The sequence below is a fragment of the Falco peregrinus genome, chromosome Z (genome assembly GCF_023634155.1).
Source record: "Falco peregrinus isolate bFalPer1 chromosome Z, bFalPer1.pri, whole genome shotgun sequence".
NCBI lineage: Eukaryota > Metazoa > Chordata > Aves > Falconiformes > Falconidae > Falco > Falco peregrinus.
In genome coordinates this window covers 69,125,945-69,143,782 of record NC_073739.1, presented here as the reverse complement: position 1 = coordinate 69,143,782, position 17,838 = coordinate 69,125,945, and the positions used below count along the sequence as shown (strand labels likewise).

The window sequence follows — 17,838 nt, the reverse complement described above, 5'->3', positions numbered from 1 at the left end:
GTGTGTTTATCACCCATCTTAGACATCGGAGTTTGGGCTGTAGATTTACCTGGTCATGACAAGAGAAAATGTGAGCAGACAGTTAACAGTTAAAGTTCCTAGGTTTGAGACTTTTCTTGGAGCAACTCTCCTGATCATACAGGAAACAGTAAGCTATGTTCATTCCTCATCCAAGTATCTTTATTAGGACATAAATAGTGATGCAATTACTTTTTTCACTAAATACACAAAGTTAAGGACTTTAGTTATGGTCTCCTTAATCCTAAAATAAGTTTTAGATCTCTTGTCTGAAGACTTGCTACTAAAAATACCAGAAAAGCCATGGTGGATTTTTAAAGTAGTGGTTGTTTTCTGTCCTGCAATTTTCTTTTCCTAGAGCTGCAGCTCTAGAACAGTTCAAGTCTCTTGGTGCTGAGCCTTTGGAGGTAGACTTAAAGGAATCTGGAGAGGGAGAAGGTGGTTACGCTAAAGAAATGTCCAAAGAATTTATTGAAGCTGAAATGAAACTGTTCGCCAAGCAGTGCCAAGATGTTGATATTATTATTACTACAGCGCTTATTCCAGGTATGTTTTATGTGCAAGATGCTAATTTACATTTATTTTGTGTAAGTTGGCATGTTTTGGAAGTGCATATGCAGTGAAAACAGAGGTGGTAACGAATTAGGTCTGTGTGAGCATGTATCTTTTTCTCTTTCCTGATAAATGCCTGTTTTTAAAGTGTGCGCCTTTTTCTAAAACTTGGTTTTTCACAAATTAACAGTCTTTGACTCAGTATCATCATGTTTTCTTATTAAACAAGGACTAGATAGTAATAAAGTAAGAATATATAATTCTCTTGCATATTTATTGCATCATTGCTACTTTGCTATCCAGTTTGTGTGGTGAAACAGGACTGTCTCTTGTAAATAACTTACGATGTGGGGTTCTGTTTTTTTGGGAGGGTTTGGTTTTTGGTTTTTTTGATTATGACTTGAATTGTAAGATTGGATGTTGTCAGTTTACTGAGGACAAAATTGGACTTGTCAGCACCTTTAGTAGACTGCCCATACTTTTTTTTATACACCTGGGAGCAAGATGTTCTAACATATCCTCTCTGCCTGTATAAACACACCTTCTGTGACACTTCAACCCAGGTACCAATGACTTGAAAATTTGGCTTAGAGAAATACGGTTTAGAGAGAGAGAGAGAGAAGGGAAGAACTCATCTCCTGAGCAATATGGATGAAATAGTATTATTTTGTGTTTAACTTACTATGCCTTGTCTTGTCAGGCAAAAAAGCGCCTGTCTTGTTTAAGAAAGACATGATTGAATCAATGAAGGAAGGTTCAGTTGTTGTGGATTTAGCTGCAGAAGCAGGGGGAAACATTGAAACTACAAAGCCCGGAGAATTGTATGTTCATAAGGTGAGCATTTTAATTGCAGATTATTCTCAAGTTTGCATGAATTCATGTTGTGTTTTTTAAACTGTATGCTGAAAATAAGTAGCCGATTTTGCTCTTTGGGTTTAAGTAATCCTTTAGATTTATATTTGATTGCTAGTCATCTCTGTACCATTTTGATGATTTTTAAAGAAACAAATACCTTTGTATAACTTTAATTTGGTTGTTAAGTGTGGAATTCTTACTGCTCAGACTTCCAAGTCCACTGATGTATTTCTGCTGAGTTGAGGGTGTAGTTTGATGTCTTTTGTCTTGATCTACCTGAAGAGACAGCAGTAGGAATAGCTTCATTGACTTATCTCATCACCTCCCACAACTGGAGGTTAACAGTCCCTGTCATAGGTAAGCTATGTCAGTGTTTACTTCAGTGCAAAGTCTCTGGCTTAGCACGGTATAATTTCAGCTTCAGGAGAGTGATGATATCTTAGTATGTCTTTAGGCTTGCCAGCATGAGGGTGTCTGCCCTAAAGTATCCAAACCACTTGTAACCCAGACTAGGATTAGCATGAATTGGTTTATTAAAATACACAGTTTTGCTCTAGATGAAGCTAACTGCTTTGGTTTTGCTCCCATGTTCGTGACTCAGTTAAGAACTTGTTTTTCTGCTTTTTGGGTTTTATTTTTACTACTTGGGACAAATCTTCTAGCAAATAGAAATCTGGGTGATGAGATTTAAAGTAAGCTGTTATTTGGTAATGTAAGGACATAATGCTGTTATTGGGGAAGCCTGTAGCACATATTGATGCCATGATTGTCATTAATATAAGCAGGGCTGTGTGTGTATGTATGATGAGTCACACATTGTATTTGGCTTTGTGGTTTTCTAGGGCTTTTGATTTCATTGCTTAAAAACTGAAATCAGAGTATGCAAAACAGAAATAAGTAGATGCTTGCATAAAGAATTTATATAGAGCACTTAGATGAACATTACCCCTGGATATAGTGTACTGGCACAGAGCTGTGGGCAAAACTATCAGCAGTGTGCTGGAGCATTGCATTAAGAAACCAGAATTCCTGGAAGCGTGTGTGGATCTTACCTGTAAGTTGTTGGAGCAGTATTCTAATACAGCTTGCTTGAACAGGAAGAGTGTATGCCAACCTCAGCTTTCCATACATTCCAAAAGCCTTGATAGCTAGTTATAGTCACATATATTCTTAAAACAGTTTGGATATATTGTGTTACATGTTTACGTAAATGTGAACAGGGGCATATTACTTGCACGGCTAGCTAGCTCTGAGGAAGCTCCCTTTGCTCTGTCATACAGAAGGTTACATCCAGTGCACACCCTCCAGAAGGACTGGGAAGATGCCAAGCATTGGGCAGAATAATCTGTTACCTGGTTGCTTTAAGAATCTAGGTTCTGATAGAATGGTAGGATTTGGAGAGGACAAGCTCTTGCACCAATAAATCTTTCTTGTTGAGTAGGCTTATTGCTAATATCATTTAAGGTGTTGAGTTTGATCATGTTGGATTCTGTAACTGTTGTGAGTAATGTGCCCCCTATATAATAATATTAGAGCTGCAGATAATAGTTTTAGCTGGGGTTAAAAACAGAAATCTAAGTGAAACAGTTTGCATATATATTTCCAGAAGGATATGTTGGAAGAGATGCGGCTTCTTCAGAGATTGTGCTAATCCTTAATATTTGATTTTATTTTTTTTTTTTTTCAGGGTGTTACACACATTGGCTACACAGACCTGCCTAGCAGAATGGCTACTCAGGCCAGTTCTCTGTATTCCAACAATATTACCAAACTCCTAAAGGCTATTAGTCCTGACAAAGAGAATTTCTATTTTGATCCGAAAGATGAATTTGATTATGGGACTCTGGATCATGTTATTAGAGGAACTGTAGTAATGAAGGTAAGTCAGTAAATATTCCTAATCTGTTGTCTCTTTAAAATGCATTCAAAGATATTGCATACCAATAGACTTCAGATGTGATTTGATGGACAAGTGTGGGCAGGCATGTGTGTTCATACTCAGCTCAATATTCCTCTGTCTGTTCTTGTGAAGGGAAGCCTCTTTGCTTTTGTTATCTTGTCATGGTTAAACAAATACCTAATGTCTACTATTGAAAAATACAAAAAATATTAAATCTGCATGTTGTATTCATGTGATGAAAGCATAGTTATTTAGAACATGTTTGAAACATTACTACAGGACAAGAAAAAGTCTTCCTTTTTTTTTAAAAAAATACATGTTTCTTTTCTTAGAAGATTAAGTTCAGAAAAAAATGGTGGAATTAGATTTTGCAGGATACTTTTTATCTAAGCTTTTCTAGGAAATAACAGAACACAAACTTAGGGCATGGGCCAGTGCAGGCTCTCCATCTGCAACTGTTAGGAAATAATAACTTGCAGTTTAGTTAAGAGGTATTAATTTCTGTTGAGTTTCGCTTCATAATGTTGTCAACATTTTGTAGCGCTCATCATGTCTGCTCTGGAGAAGGCTTGTATGGATTTCAGCTCTCCTAGCTGAAGTGGTGTGTACAGCTCAGGTCTGACAGCTCCACCAGTTATTCTTCCAGAGGCTTGAAGAACAGCAAGCAATGTGAGACCTACCCTGACGCCTAGCTGAGGTCTGGTCAGTCTGTAGCAGACTGCAGTTTCAGAGACCCTGTTTTATTTTGCATAAATGTTTTCCATTTAAGGAGCTTCACCTCTTTGTTTTGGTTTCTACTTTCAAGCCTTATGCTGCATTTCTACCAGGTGCTCTTGGACACTGATATTAAATCTTGTCTGGAAAATGTGTGAACTGGTATGGTTAACTTGATCAAGCTGTACTGATCATCCAGCCTTGCAAACTTCTGCAGATGCAGAAAAGGAAAATGTTCCTGTACAATGTTAAGACTTACCTGAGTTGCAAGGTTAAGAAGAGTAGGCTTCTCTAGCTGTAAAACATCTGCCATGTCAGGGATAACTGTAAATATCTCTTGTCAGGATGGCAAGGTGATTTTCCCAGCACCTCCACCAAATAACATTCCTCAAGGAGCCCCGGTGAAGCAGAAGACAGTAGCAGAGCTGGAAGCGGAAAAAGCAGCTACTATTACACCTTTTAGAAAAACTATGACTAGTGCATCTGTATACACAGCAGGTAGGCAACTTCCAGAGCTGGAGAATCAGTGTAGAGTGCTCTTCATTTGCTTAGTACTTTTTAAGTGATTCCTCATCTTACTCATTCAATTTAATAACTATTTGGGGGAGCAGTTGATTGGCTTGTGTATCCTCGTGCAAAATCAGTGTAGTGTAGTAATTGCTTCTGAGAGGGGAAAACAAAATTTTAGAAATTTAACCAAAAGTATTAACATTACAAACAGTGCTGACTCATGTCTTGTGTATGTGTTTGGCTTTATTTAAATATCAGTAAAATACTTAAGCTTCTGAAGGACTCCTGCTAGGGACTGTGTCCATACTTCGCAGCAGAATCAATTCAATGCCATTACTTTCTTCAAACTTGAATATACTGTATGGGACTTACATGTCCACAGTCTACTGAAGTAGTGAGACGAGGACATTTGTCTTCACAAATAAATATTGGCTCTTCTTGTTAATTGGTTTTCTGTGTGCATCAGAATTTCTGCATGAGGTAATTAAAGAATTCAGTGCTCTTAATTTTAATCTCTGTTCTTTGTAAGCACATTTCAAGTCTTCCAAGTAGTGTCTCAACATGGTTGTGATTCGGCTACGTGTTTGCTGTAGAACGATAGAGGAGGATTCAGTATTGGTGCAGAAACCTTAACTTTCCTGGTTTGTGTTCATGTGTAACAAAGATGTGTGTATTATATCTAGGGTTTTATTTTCTACTGTCAATGAAACACTAGCACCAAAAGAGCCTGGTAGTTGACAAAGATGATCCAGCTGATCTTGCAACAAGTCCATACATAAAACTCGTTTTTACTTTTAGCTCAATAATGGACTCCTGTTGTATAGAGTTTAAATGTAAGAAACCATTGAAAAGTTACAGAAATGTTTTGCTGTGCTTTTCTTCTAGGTTTAGCTGGCATGTTAGGACTGGGCATGGTAGCACCTAATAATGCTTTCACGCAAATGGTGACGACATTTGGCCTAGCTGGAATAGTGGGGTACCATACAGTATGGGGTGTGACTCCTGCACTTCACTCTCCACTTATGTCAGTAACTAATGCTATCTCAGGTAAGTAGCTGTCACACAACTGCTTATTTTCTGTTTCAAGTAGGCACAGCTCCTTTTACTTGCATTTCAGACAGTAGTCTGCTGATAATGCCTTTTAAAATGCCAGACTTTGCATGTTCTGAATTTACTTTCATAAATGTCAAGGACACCTCAAACACACTCCTTGTGAGAGTGTGGATTTTCAAAAGGAGGGAGAATGTGATGCTGTATGTTTTTAATTTTTATAAGTAATTTTTCACTCTTAACATACTTGCCTTAAAGCTTGTTTTGCTTGGACTGCTCTGGTCTCTCCTTTCATAGAAGACATTTTCTTTCCCGCCTCTCCAAAATGTTGCCCTGAAAGTAACTTCCTTTTTATATTTTCTATGTTCTTTCTCTCCTCAAGCTGTGTGTTTGGAGAGAGGGGGAAAAAGAAGAAATTCCTAAACAACCTCTAAGATTCATAACTATAAATATGTAAGATTTTATAGATGTGGGTGTATATGTAGAATTGTAGAATCATTTAGGTTGGAAAAGACCTTTAAGATGAAGTCCAACCCTTAACCCTAGACTGCCAAGTCCACTGATAAACCATGTCCCTAAGCACCACATCTACATGTTTTTTAAACACCTCCAGGGATGGTGATTCCACCACCTCCGTGGGCAGCCTGTCCCAATGCTTGACCAACCTTTCAGTGAAGAAATTTTTCCTAATACCCAATCTAAGCCTCCCCTGGTATAACTTGAGGCTGTTTCCTCCTGTGTTGTTGCTTGTTATCTGGGAGAAGAGACCAAGCCCCAGATGCCCACAGCCTCCTGTCAGGCAGTTGTAGAGAGCGACAAGGTCCCCCTGAGCCGCCGCCTCTCCAGGCTGACCCCCCCCCAGTTCCCCCAGCCGCTCCCCACCAGCCTTGTGCCCCAGCCCCGGCACCAGCCCCCTGCCCGTCTCTGGACACGCTGCAGCCCCTCTGCGTCCCCCTGGCAGTGAGGGGCCCAACCTGAACACAGGAGTCGAGGGGCGGCCTCGCCAGTGCCCAGTGCAGGGGGACAGCACTGCCCTGGCCCTGCTGGCCACGCTGTTCCCAGCACCAGCCAGGGTGCTGCTGGCCTCCTTGGCCACCTGGGCACACAGGGGGCTCATGCCCAGCCGGCTGCCGACCAGCCCCCCCAGGCCCTTTCCCCCCAGGCAGTTCCCAGCCCCCTGCCCCCAGCCCGCAGCGCTGTGGGGGCTGGTGTGACCCACGGGCAGGACCCGGCACTCAGCCTGGTTGAACCTCACACAACTGGCCTGGGCCCATCGCTCCAGCCTGCCCAGACCCCCCTGCAGAGCCTCCTGCCCTCCCGCAGATCAACGCTCCCCCCAGCTGGGGGTCACCTGTGAACTCACTGAGGGGACACTTTATGTATGTGACAGGTCACAAGTCTGATCTACTTTGACTATTTAAAGCAAAGTGACTCTGCTTGAGACACTGTGCTTCGAAACTGTATTTGTATACTAATTTTTTGGAACATGTTTGTATTGATGAAAAAGACCATGGCAGTCTTTGTTTAAACAGTAATGTGTAGAGTAGTGGTCTAAATTTGGGTCAGTGGGTACCTGTTTGCTGAAAGGAAACTTGATGCAGGTATTAGAGCTTTTTAAGGTTCAAGTGACACTTTTTTTTCTCTTTTAAATAGGGCTAACTGCAGTTGGTGGGCTGGTATTGATGGGTGGAACCTATCTCCCTGCAAACACTCCTGAAACTCTAGCAGTGCTTTCTGCCTTTATCTCTTCAGTTAATATTGCAGGTATGAATGTAAGTTTTCTCCTGAGGGTAACTTTAAGGCACTTGTGTAATTCTTTTATTTCTTCTAGCTCATGTATTGTATAGATGCCAGAAATACTATTCAGGGAGTAGGATCTGAGAGCATACATCAATAAAGAACCCTCACCAAAATTTTCATAGTAGTTATTGCATCCAGTTTGTACACCCTGTGGTGTAACTTTTTTTTAGGGAAATATTTAAATGTGAATTTTTCTTCTGTGCTATCCTTTAGATGATGATAATTTGAAATACCTTTTCCTGTATATCCCAAGATGGTACTGTACTTGTCCTCATATTTCTTTTCCTACTTGAAAAATATACTAGTGGCAAAAACCAAAATTCTGCTTGCTTAAGCTTCAGAAGTCCCAGCTTCATGAATAAAAAAGATAAGAAAATGAGCCATGTGACTTGTAAATACTGTTTGTTGTTAGAGTAGATAGGGAAATGGACACAGTCATAATCTAAGCTGTATCCTACAATAGAGTATGAAGCCAGAGCAAGTCTTCAGGCTTTCCAACTTCTCCTTTTATGAATTTCTTCCAGAGGTTAAAAAAGACAACAGGATCTCACCCTGATTTTTGTTTCCTGGCAGTTTTCCAGCTTCCTAGCTTTTCAGAGGCTTTATTGGTGTCATTTGCTAACTTTGTGTGATAATATGGTTGAAACAAAGATTTCTGTAATACGTTGGCATATACTTAGTTACAGATTTTAGTTTTGAAAAGTGTTCCCTTGCTTTGGCCAGGTGGGTTTCTCGTTACGCAGAGAATGCTGGATATGTTCAAACGTCCCACAGATCCTCCTGAGTACAACTACTTGTACTTACTTCCTGGTGGTGTGTTTGTGGGAGGCTATGCAGCTGCTCTCAGCGGTGGCTATAATATTGAACAGGTAAGATAACTTTGTGGCTTTTAGCCTGCTGTTCACAGCATGGTATGCTTCTTCACTGCCATGGTCTCTTCATCAGGTTCATATTCCCGCAAGGGCAATCTGAAATGTTACTAACTTTTAAGCTTTCATCATACCTCAGATGCTGAATCTGCAAACTTTAAAAAGCTTTGGGGTTTTATTTTTCATGTGAAGCAGCAGGTACTTTGTTATTTATTGGATAGTTTTCCCTCAATTACAGCTTAAATATTAGAGTAGCTACAGAAATCAGTCTTTGGTTTAATTTTTTTTGAAATTCACCTTGGAGTGACAGTTAAAGTAGGTATGACATCTGGGTGGGATGAAATTTCAGCACACAGGGATAGACAGGGATTGTATCTATAGAACCTTTTACAGTACATTTTTCTTTGCATTTGTTTTAATGGTGAGTAAAATCAGTATTTATTACCTTCTGTGTTTGGGAAAAGTGATCCAAGCATACCTTTATGCCAGGGGTTTGTAATATATTAGTTTTTCCAGTTATCTAGACAGGTACAGTTCATTTCATTTGTCTGTTTATACTTTCTGAAAACAGTTCATATATGCCATAAGTAAATCCTGAAACTGTTCCTATAATGAACAGGACTGTTCAGCTTTGGGCTTGTACTAAAGGAAAACTTGCTTCTGAACTGATGATGAAAATTGGCTTGACTCAAGTTTAGCATTCACAGTGCAGATAAACCAAGGTCATAAAGTGGGGAGAAAGTTTTGAGAGGTACCACATTTTATTTGACCAATATCACATCCCGTAGAACAGTTTCTAACAATCAAGAGTTTTGACTTAAGAATTGTGACTTATACATATTCTGGAGAAATCAGCCCTTTTGTGTAATAATCACAAAGATTTTTATAATGATTATGCAATTTGTCTCTATTTCATGTATGCATTTTGATGTTTTTCTTACTTTAAAGATTATGTATCTGGGCTCAGGCTTATGCTGTGTTGGTGCCCTGGCTGGTTTGTCCACCCAAGGAACAGCTCGTCTTGGAAATGCTTTGGGTATGATTGGTGTTGCAGGAGGTTTAGCAGCAACTCTTGGAGGCCTTAAACCTTCACCTGAATTGTTGGCGCAGATGTCGGGTGCAATGGCACTTGGTGGTACCATAGGTATGTGTATGATACTATAATAATACATGCTCTGTACATGCATTTATGCAAGTTGTATATACACAAAATACTGCATAAAAATAATGTGTAGCTCACAGGTGAATTGACTAACTTGCATTTATGGAAGTTCCAATTTTTCCATTGCAACAGGCATGTGCATGCATGTATTCATTGCACACTGAACTGTCCCTGATACGTTAATTTCTAGCTGTACAGATTGGTTGTGTTTTGTAAGACTTCCCTTCTCAACTCTCAATAGGTTTGACGATTGCTAAACGCATCCAGATTACAGATCTGCCTCAGCTAGTGGCTGCTTTCCATAGTTTGGTTGGTTTGGCTGCTGTGCTCACCTGCGTAGCAGAATACATGATTGAATATCCTCACTTTGCTACTGATCCAGCTGCAAACCTCACCAAGGTTGTGGCGTATCTTGGCACGTACATTGGTGGAGTGACTTTCAGTGGCTCTCTTGTTGCCTATGGAAAACTTCAAGGTGAGACCTTCCATTTGGAATAAAGTATTTGTTAAAGGGCATTCCCTGCTCCCCTGCCCAGGGTTTAGCTCTGCCTTTAGACTGCTGTGTAATTGGAAAGAAGTCTTGTATTTTGCATCGGGTAGAAGTTTATATGTTTAATTGTTATGAGTGTACTTTTTTTATTAATTGTATTTAACTTATATACAGCTTTAGCTATGAAAAGTTTTTCTCCAGTGCCTGAGCATACTACTGCTGTTAATTACCAACTCTTGTAACCTTACCTCCATTCATCTTGTCCAGAAATGTGTTGCTTTAGTGTTGTTAAGACACTGCCTGTCACTGTTTCTCTAATTAATTTCATTGAACTTTTATGATCACAACTTCAGATTCCTGAGCAGACATTTTAATTGAAAATCTGGTATTGCTGCACTTAGCACCACTTATATTTATGGGATGTTGTTCTTAGCATAGAAGGCTGCATTTAGTTAGGTAGGTTGCAGTATCAGTTCAGACTGCCTCACTTTAAACGACTCAAGTTCACTGTCTTTTTACCCACAACGCAAACTCCATCAAACTCCATGCTTCATACCTCTTACTGTTTTAGTAAATATGCCTTCTAAATTAAATACTCACTAATTCCTGATTCTTAAGCACCTGAAGGTTTCTTTATCACATTTATTTTTGGTTTTGTAAGCACACAGCTTTTGAGAGACTGAGATAATACCATAATAAGAAGTTCCAGCTTAGAGCTTTTTTTACTACTAATCTTGTTACTAGCTTTGCAATAGTTCGTTTGGGAGACGTCTGTTTGCTTTCTTCAGTGTTTATGAGACCAGCCATTGAGGGAGAAAGCATGACACGGATGGAAAGCTGTCTTCTCTAATAATCTTTTGAAGGATTTGTCAGTAGTATGTATTTCAGATGTATTTCTTCTAAGTAATTACTCATTTATTTCTTCGTGGTTATTTTTTTTTCCTTTTCTCCATCTTGCCTCCTCCACCCTGTCAGTGATTTGTGTGCATGTCCCTGGTGAACTTCACTGCCTGTTTCAGCCCAGTCTCCTGATTTCTTTTTCCTTGCTCTGCCTTGCATTTTCATGTGGGCATGATAGGAAATAATAAGTGTGTCTATGCTATTGAACTAGAGGTAGTAGGTCACACACTTTGACTCCTAGTCCTGAGACCGTCAGTTCATTCTTTGCCTTGAATTCAGCGAAATTTAGATGAGGCGCTTGGTAAGTAATTTAGTTACACCAAAAGTAACAGATAAACTTGTACCGTTTTTATGCTCTGCTGTGTTGTTGGCAGAGTGAGGGGGAAAGCCTAGGGTAAAAATAAGTATGTCATTGTCTTTTTAACTTAAGCACACAAATACCGAACACTCAAGTCTCTGCCAGTGTGGGAAGTCTGTGTGGCTGAGGGTACTGGTGAAATTAAAGCATTTAAAAGCAGGAGTGTGTTATATTTACGGTTATTTACATTGTCCAAAAGCACACAGTTTTTGAGAGACTGAGATAATACCAGTACTGAGAAGCTCTGGATAAAGGCTTCCTGTTACAGAGCGTCAGACACAACGCGCAAAGACTTGAGGCTAGAATGAGAGTACATTTTTAAAAAGGCTTTTCAAGAGAAGAGTTTTTTTGGTTTTTCTGAAGCACTTCAGTGAGATTAGGAAGTAAGACAAGTTTAAACAGGAGTATTTGAGAACCTAGAGGAAGTTTGAATGTGTTGCAATACTCAGTCGGCACAATGTCTCAGCTTCAGCTAGCTTGTTTTTTCTTCAGCCCCTCCCTTTTTCTTATTTTTTGATTCTTCTTTTGCTGAAGTATTCTGTCTTCTCTGAAGGTGAGAGACAGGCCCTCCTGCATATATCTGTCAGTCTCTGAATATGGATTTGATTGCAGGTATCCTGAATTCTGCACCACTGCTGCTGCCTGGTCGACATGCATTGAATGCAGGATTGTTGGCTGCCAGTGCTGTTGGAATGGTTCCGTACATGATGGATCCTAGTTATACTACGGGAATTACTTGCTTAGGTTCTGTGTCGGCTCTCTCAGCTATAATGGTAAGTTGGGGAATTGCAGGAGGTGAAACAAGTTAAATAATCATTTTGTTGTTCAGCTTTGCAAGTTTCCTGGTTATGATTATATTTTACCATCCCGAGTCACAGTTGCCACAGGTGCCCATATGCTAACTTTCAGTAGCAAGTAGCCACTGACTCTCTAAGTCTAGCTGTAAGCCAGAACTGTTGCTGAAAACAGGTATGTATGTATATCATTACTTTTTGCAGCTATGTCTTAATGGAGCCTTTTATATGACAAACTGATATTTTAAAAGACTTTTTGTAAAGTTTACCCTTAAAATACTCAAAAGAGCAGTGGATCTACAGGTTATGATAATAACTTAGTAAGACTATCCCCAGGTGTAACTTTTTCTGTTCACTCACACCAGCTCTTGCAAAATTTGTGCTGAATGTTACCATTGTGTAAACTGAGTCTTGCAAAGACTGCTCTGTTGTGAATCCTTTAAGGGTATGAACAGTCCCGTGGAGCTGGTAGGATATTTTGTGAGTAAAAATATGTGGCTAAACACAAGACTAAGACAGTGGAGTGCCTTGCTGTCTCCTCTCAAAAGCCAGAACCACTGACTCCTATCTCAGGCCACAGCTTCATGCCTCCTACGTTGAAAATACCTTAATACATTATTAAGTACCTTGGTGTTTGTTTTTCAGTGCTGGACGCAGACAGTCTTCTCTGCATGTTCTCCCTGGTCATAGCTTATACTGAAGTATTTTCTTTCCTTTTCCAGGGTGTCACTTTAACAGCAGCTATCGGAGGTGCTGACATGCCTGTAGTTATTACTGTCCTGAACAGTTATTCTGGATGGGCTTTGTGTGCTGAGGGCTTCCTACTGAACAACAACTTGCTGACCATTGTTGGTGCACTTATTGGCTCCTCTGGGGCTATCCTCTCTTACATCATGTGTGTGGTAAGAAGTCAGAAGAAACTGTGCTTGTTCTTGAAGTAAAGAACCTTATTCAGCATGTTTGTTAGGAACATAAGCAATCAGAAGACCAAACTGGTAGGTGTTTACAGAGTAGAAAATTCTTGATTGAAACTGTTGGACTGGATGTTGGTCATCTCTCTTTGTTTTGGAGAGATAGGTACCTCAAAACTGAGGAAAACTTTTGCATTGACTTGGACATTGAAGATTTCAGTCTGAACTGAAATATTTATGATTACATGTGCTCGGTCGTTTTGGTTTTTTTAGCCTATCACTCCACAGTGTTGTTAAAGTATCTCCTGCTGATAAATTTTTTAAATTTAGCTTAAATTTAAGTAGTGCGTTCCTTTAAAAAATTATTAGTTAAATTAGAGAATAATTTAAAATTTGGATTTTGGAGTGTAAGAAAGTGTGCTACTTTCTTCAGAGCTGTTACTTTGAAGTACCACGTGGTGGCAGCAGTTTTGCATTAATGTATTGCTGATGCCAATGTTTGTGTCAGAGCAAACCTTAGCTTCAACTTTGTGCATAAGTCATACTATATTACTAGTAATGGTCTCCTTTTCTCCAAAACAATTGTTTGGAAGTGTCGTGTTTTCCTCTGGCTCTCTCCTTTTTGTTTTCAAAGGTGGATGGGTAATGACTTTAAAGAAAACTGTCCACAGTGCAGCAGCTGCCAATGTCCCGATTTTCTGTAATGCAGTTCTGTTTCACTTATGCTCTTGTGTTCTTGTATGGCCATTGTCACTGTTCCCGTCATGATGTTTTGCTATGGTCAGTCCTAGCTGTCTTCTTTTATTGTGTCTCTGCTGATAAATAGTGGTGTTACCATGTATCACGGTCCACTCAGTGGACCCATGATGGTTCGTTAACCATGATCTCGAAGCACAAAAAATCAAGGCAACCATGCCAAGGGGTTATGCTTCAATCAAACAGCACAATTTTATTGTTTGCCCGTAAAGCGGAGTGCCATAGAAAGACAAAAAGTGAATAAAAGGAAAAGTAAAAAGAAAAGGAAAGAGGATTGTAGCTACCACCACGGGTCCAAGGCGTCCTGTGGTCCCAGGTCCAGGCAGCGTCCCGCCGGTCCTTCCGATTGTCGTGATCCCTGGTGGGGAAGATCTCCAGAGTTCAGTTGCTAAGAAGGCATCTTTTTATGCCAAGCAACACACCTTGCTCCTCCTCTGGTCCATGGACTTCTGCCAGTCTCCGCCCTCTCGAGCCAGGTTAGCTTGCCCCAGAAGTGGGTAGCTTCAGACCAGGAGGCATGTTCTCGTATTGTTTTCTGGTTCGTTGTTATGAGCACAGTTGTGATCCATCTTCTGGACAGCTGTTATGCAGCCTTATTCAATCCCAGGTGGCAGGGAATGGCATAGTACTCCTCGTACCGTTCAGTTCTCCTTCCCAGGGTGTTCAGTCCCAGGTTGCAGGGAACGGCATCGTACTCCTCGTACCGTTCAGTTCTCCTTCCCAGGGTGAGCCCCAGGTTGCAGGGAACGGCATCGTACTCCTCGTACCGTGCAGTTCTCTTTCCCAGGGTCTTTGTGTCTTGGTGTCCATGAGGACCACATTCCATCTCCAGGTCTCTGTTGGCAATGTTGAGACAATATTGTTCTCTTTAGACCGACTCTTACACCATGTTAGGAATGTTTAGTATGATTAATTCTTATGTCTCTTGAGGAACAATTGCAGTAAACCTTAAAAAGTATTTTTGAGCAGCTTTGTGAAGGTGAGTTCAAATGAACAATCCTAGGTATGAATTTTAAAGAGTCTTGTTCTTTCTTGAACATTTTGTGTATCCTTATCAAAAGGAAATCAGATTGTGGCTCGTGGGACTTCTTTTTAGATGTAAGTATATATACATGTGTATTTGTATACAGTCAGTGATTTAGTCCATGTCATAGAAAGATTATGCTTATGAGCAACACGGGCATGAAAAGTATGTTGTTTAAAGATCAAATTCTTGTAAGTCTTGTGAAAATACAATCTGTTGGGTATGGACTTAGCAGTAGGCATTGTCATTCTATACCTTCATTTTAATTTTACTGTCCTGTTCCTTTTTTTTTGTTTATTTACTGGTAGCTTCTCTCAGCACTTGTAAGAGTTTTGAGGTATTTACATCTGTTGGTTGGAGGAATCTAGGTAAATAGGAAGCCTGGGGAAGTAATTGTTGAAATAGTATGCAGTGACAGAGTGGCTTTCCTCTGTGTTTCTCAAACTTCAGAAAGTTTAGCTTTTGAGGTAGTAATCTAGAAATACTGTGCTGTGTTACATAAGCTTAGACAATTACAATTGATCAGCCATTAAAATTAAAATTACTTTGTATGGTTGCTGCACAATAAGCAGAATAACTTGTTTCTAGCCCAGCGTTTTTCTTTTTTGCTTTACTTCCTTTAATGGAAATCATTACTTTTAAAAGCATTGTTATAACCAGGGGATTCACTGTGATAGTATTGAAGCTGCATTTCATGAGAAAAGATGTTCAAGAGTTTCAGTGAACTCTGCTTCAGGCATTTGAAACCTGTGCTAATGAAGTACCAGGTTTCCCCTCCCTCCCACCCCTGTATGACTTCCATCCAAAGCAGTACATTTATTGAAGCTTATCTAGAACAAATGGGAAGGTGTTTGTGGAAACATCTTAATGGTTGAAACCTCCTTTTTACAACATTTCCAGTTACTTGTTGTCATAAAAGTGCAGCTTAATCATCCAAAGCCTATCCAGATAATCTCTTAAAAGTTTAAGTTTATAAAATTGGATAGTGTGTATTCAGATAGCCACTTTGGTTTTGCACTCTTACCTACTTGATTTTCCATCCATCCCTTTTACACCTACTAGTAGGGTGAGTTAAGGGCAAATAAATGAACTTCAAATCAAAAAAGCAAAGGCATGTACTGTTCACTCATCCTGTGAATTGTGACATTTGAAACACTAGCACAGTGTGTCTTCTTCAGAACACTTGATTGTATTAGCATATCCTTCTCCCATTGTTTTGCAGAGTGAATACTTGTTGATTGCAACTGTAGTGTTAGAATTGGTATGCTTGGGGACGGAGAAACTGCTTCAGGTCAAAGAAGAACCATTAATTGGAGTGATGAAACAGCAAGAGAAGGGACAAGTCTTCTAAATAGTATGCTGGCCCATCACCTATATTAGCTGTGTGGTTTCTGTGGGCACAGTGGAAGGACTTGGGAGTTCTTGGGAGTCAAGAGTTTGGTTTTCCCTGGGCTGTAAGCTCCTGGCCAGTATCACCTGTGTATGCATAGCATAGAGGGCTGTTTGCTGCTGGTTGAATTATTTGTGAATGTACTTTCTTCATGTATGTTTGTGGTGGTAAAGAAGGTGGAAGAGGCTGCAGAAGAGTTTCCACACTGTCTGTGTGCTGAGTAGGTCATAGCTGCATTGGTTAATTGTTGCTTGGTGAGTCTTGGCTCATTTTTAAGCCTTCTGTACCCACCCCCTTTTTTTTCCCCAGACTTCCCTTCTCTTTCCTTGACTCTTTGGTGCAGACCCAGGCAAGGGTGCTTCGATCTCATGCTTGTTTTGTGTGGGCTCTCAGATTTCTAATAGTTGAACTTTTTTTTTCCTTTGGCCTGGTCTTACTGTTCTTTTGGTTTAGTTGTGTGTAGAAAGTGGTTTGCTTCTTGTAAGCTTAGTGCAGTGTCTGAAGAGGGTATTTTTCTGTCTAGGCTGTCTTACCTAGATGCTTAACTGTTGTCATACACCAAGTAGTCTGTTTTTCTGTTTGGCAGTTTAGTGTTGTGATACACATCAAAGGCAGCGTATTCTTGGAGGATATGAACTTGGAGGACAGTACCAAGATGATGGTTCCACTGCCTTTGTGTGTTTTCCTTACAGTATCTGAAACGGTGATGATTTATCAGGAAAAACAAAAGTTCTAGTATCTTTGTTGTGCTTATTTCCTAGATGATGAATTTCACAGAATAGCATATCTTAGGCTGTAGCAAAAAACTTGTGGAGTTGCATGATTTAAAATGTCAGTGAAAAATGGATGCTTGGAAGCATACTTTTGTGTGGGTGTTTCCTCTCACTTGTATGTGTGCCTCTCCAGATCCATTCTTAAAATTTGCTGTGGTTTCTGAGCTAGCACAGCAGATGTATGACACACATGTTTAATTAAAGAAGCAATTTATCCTGTTCCTTTCCTGCTTCTAAAGTTTTGTTTACTGCAATTACAAGTTTTGCCTACTTCCAGATACTGCTTTGGGACCACACTCGCAAGGAGACATGCCAGTGAAAACATTTAGCCAGTGGCTTTTCCTGGCTATGTATCTAACAGAACCAAATTTTCAGGATGTGTTCTCCTCTTAAAGCTCCTAGTTTAAGATCTCGTTCCTATTTGGTGCTCAGCCAGTAAGTTAATGGCCCCATTCAGTTCATTACAATTTATTTTGAGTTAGCATTTGGTTAGTTTTATGTGGCTACTTAGCTTTGTTACGTTCTTTCCTGTCTTGGTGCTGTAGGATCATTGCTTCTGTACTACCTGTAAGAGCTGCTGTCATATAGCAGTTCTGTGCTTACATGTTGAATTGTTCAAGAACTTAAGAAAATATCTTGCAGAAATTGGGTGTGTATATATACGTATGTAAAGCAAAAAATCAGTCATCAATTGTGCATTCTTTTATATCCCTCCCTTTTAAGATATTTGCTGTTTGTGGTGTTTTGTTCTCTCTTGTCTTGGGCCACTGCTGTTATCCTCTGGTTACATGTGTAATGCAGTGTATTAGAAGCTGATGTTTGGCTGTTATGTTGATCTGGGTCTCTGTTTTAAGGACCCTGTTTTAGAGAAGCTCTGGCTTGTAAGCAGGGCAAAACCAGCAGATAAAAACTATTGTCAGGAAGGCTGTAATATTTTCGTAAGTTTTCTGTGTGGTCATTTTCTTTCCTTTATTGTTTTTATTTCATCTTTAGCTGATCAAACCCTCTTGCC

At 39.9% G+C, this 17,838-nt stretch overlaps 1 protein-coding gene and 1 long non-coding RNA gene across 4 annotated transcripts in view; both read left to right on the top strand.

The window, feature by feature from the left end:
* Nucleotides 1-17,838, top strand: part of NNT (nicotinamide nucleotide transhydrogenase) — a 47,607-nt gene that overhangs the window by 13,468 nt on the left and 16,301 nt on the right. For all 3 annotated transcript variants that reach the window (XM_055790195.1, XM_055790197.1, XM_055790196.1), the window contains exons 7-17: nt 377-564; nt 1,271-1,404; nt 3,113-3,304; nt 4,384-4,537; nt 5,435-5,596; nt 7,253-7,363; nt 8,123-8,268; nt 9,217-9,412; nt 9,672-9,905; nt 11,791-11,951; nt 12,695-12,874. In XM_055790195.1, coding sequence (XP_055646170.1) covers nt 377-564; nt 1,271-1,404; nt 3,113-3,304; nt 4,384-4,537; nt 5,435-5,596; nt 7,253-7,363; nt 8,123-8,268; nt 9,217-9,412; nt 9,672-9,905; nt 11,791-11,951; nt 12,695-12,874 — 1,858 coding nt within the window. The remainder of the gene's footprint in view (nt 1-376; nt 565-1,270; nt 1,405-3,112; nt 3,305-4,383; nt 4,538-5,434; nt 5,597-7,252; nt 7,364-8,122; nt 8,269-9,216; nt 9,413-9,671; nt 9,906-11,790; nt 11,952-12,694; nt 12,875-17,838) is intronic.
* LOC114013433 (uncharacterized) lies at nt 13,188-17,829 on the top strand. The gene is made up of 2 exons (XR_003556391.2): nt 13,188-14,312; nt 14,376-17,829. It is a non-coding gene; the product is annotated as an uncharacterized LOC114013433 (long non-coding RNA).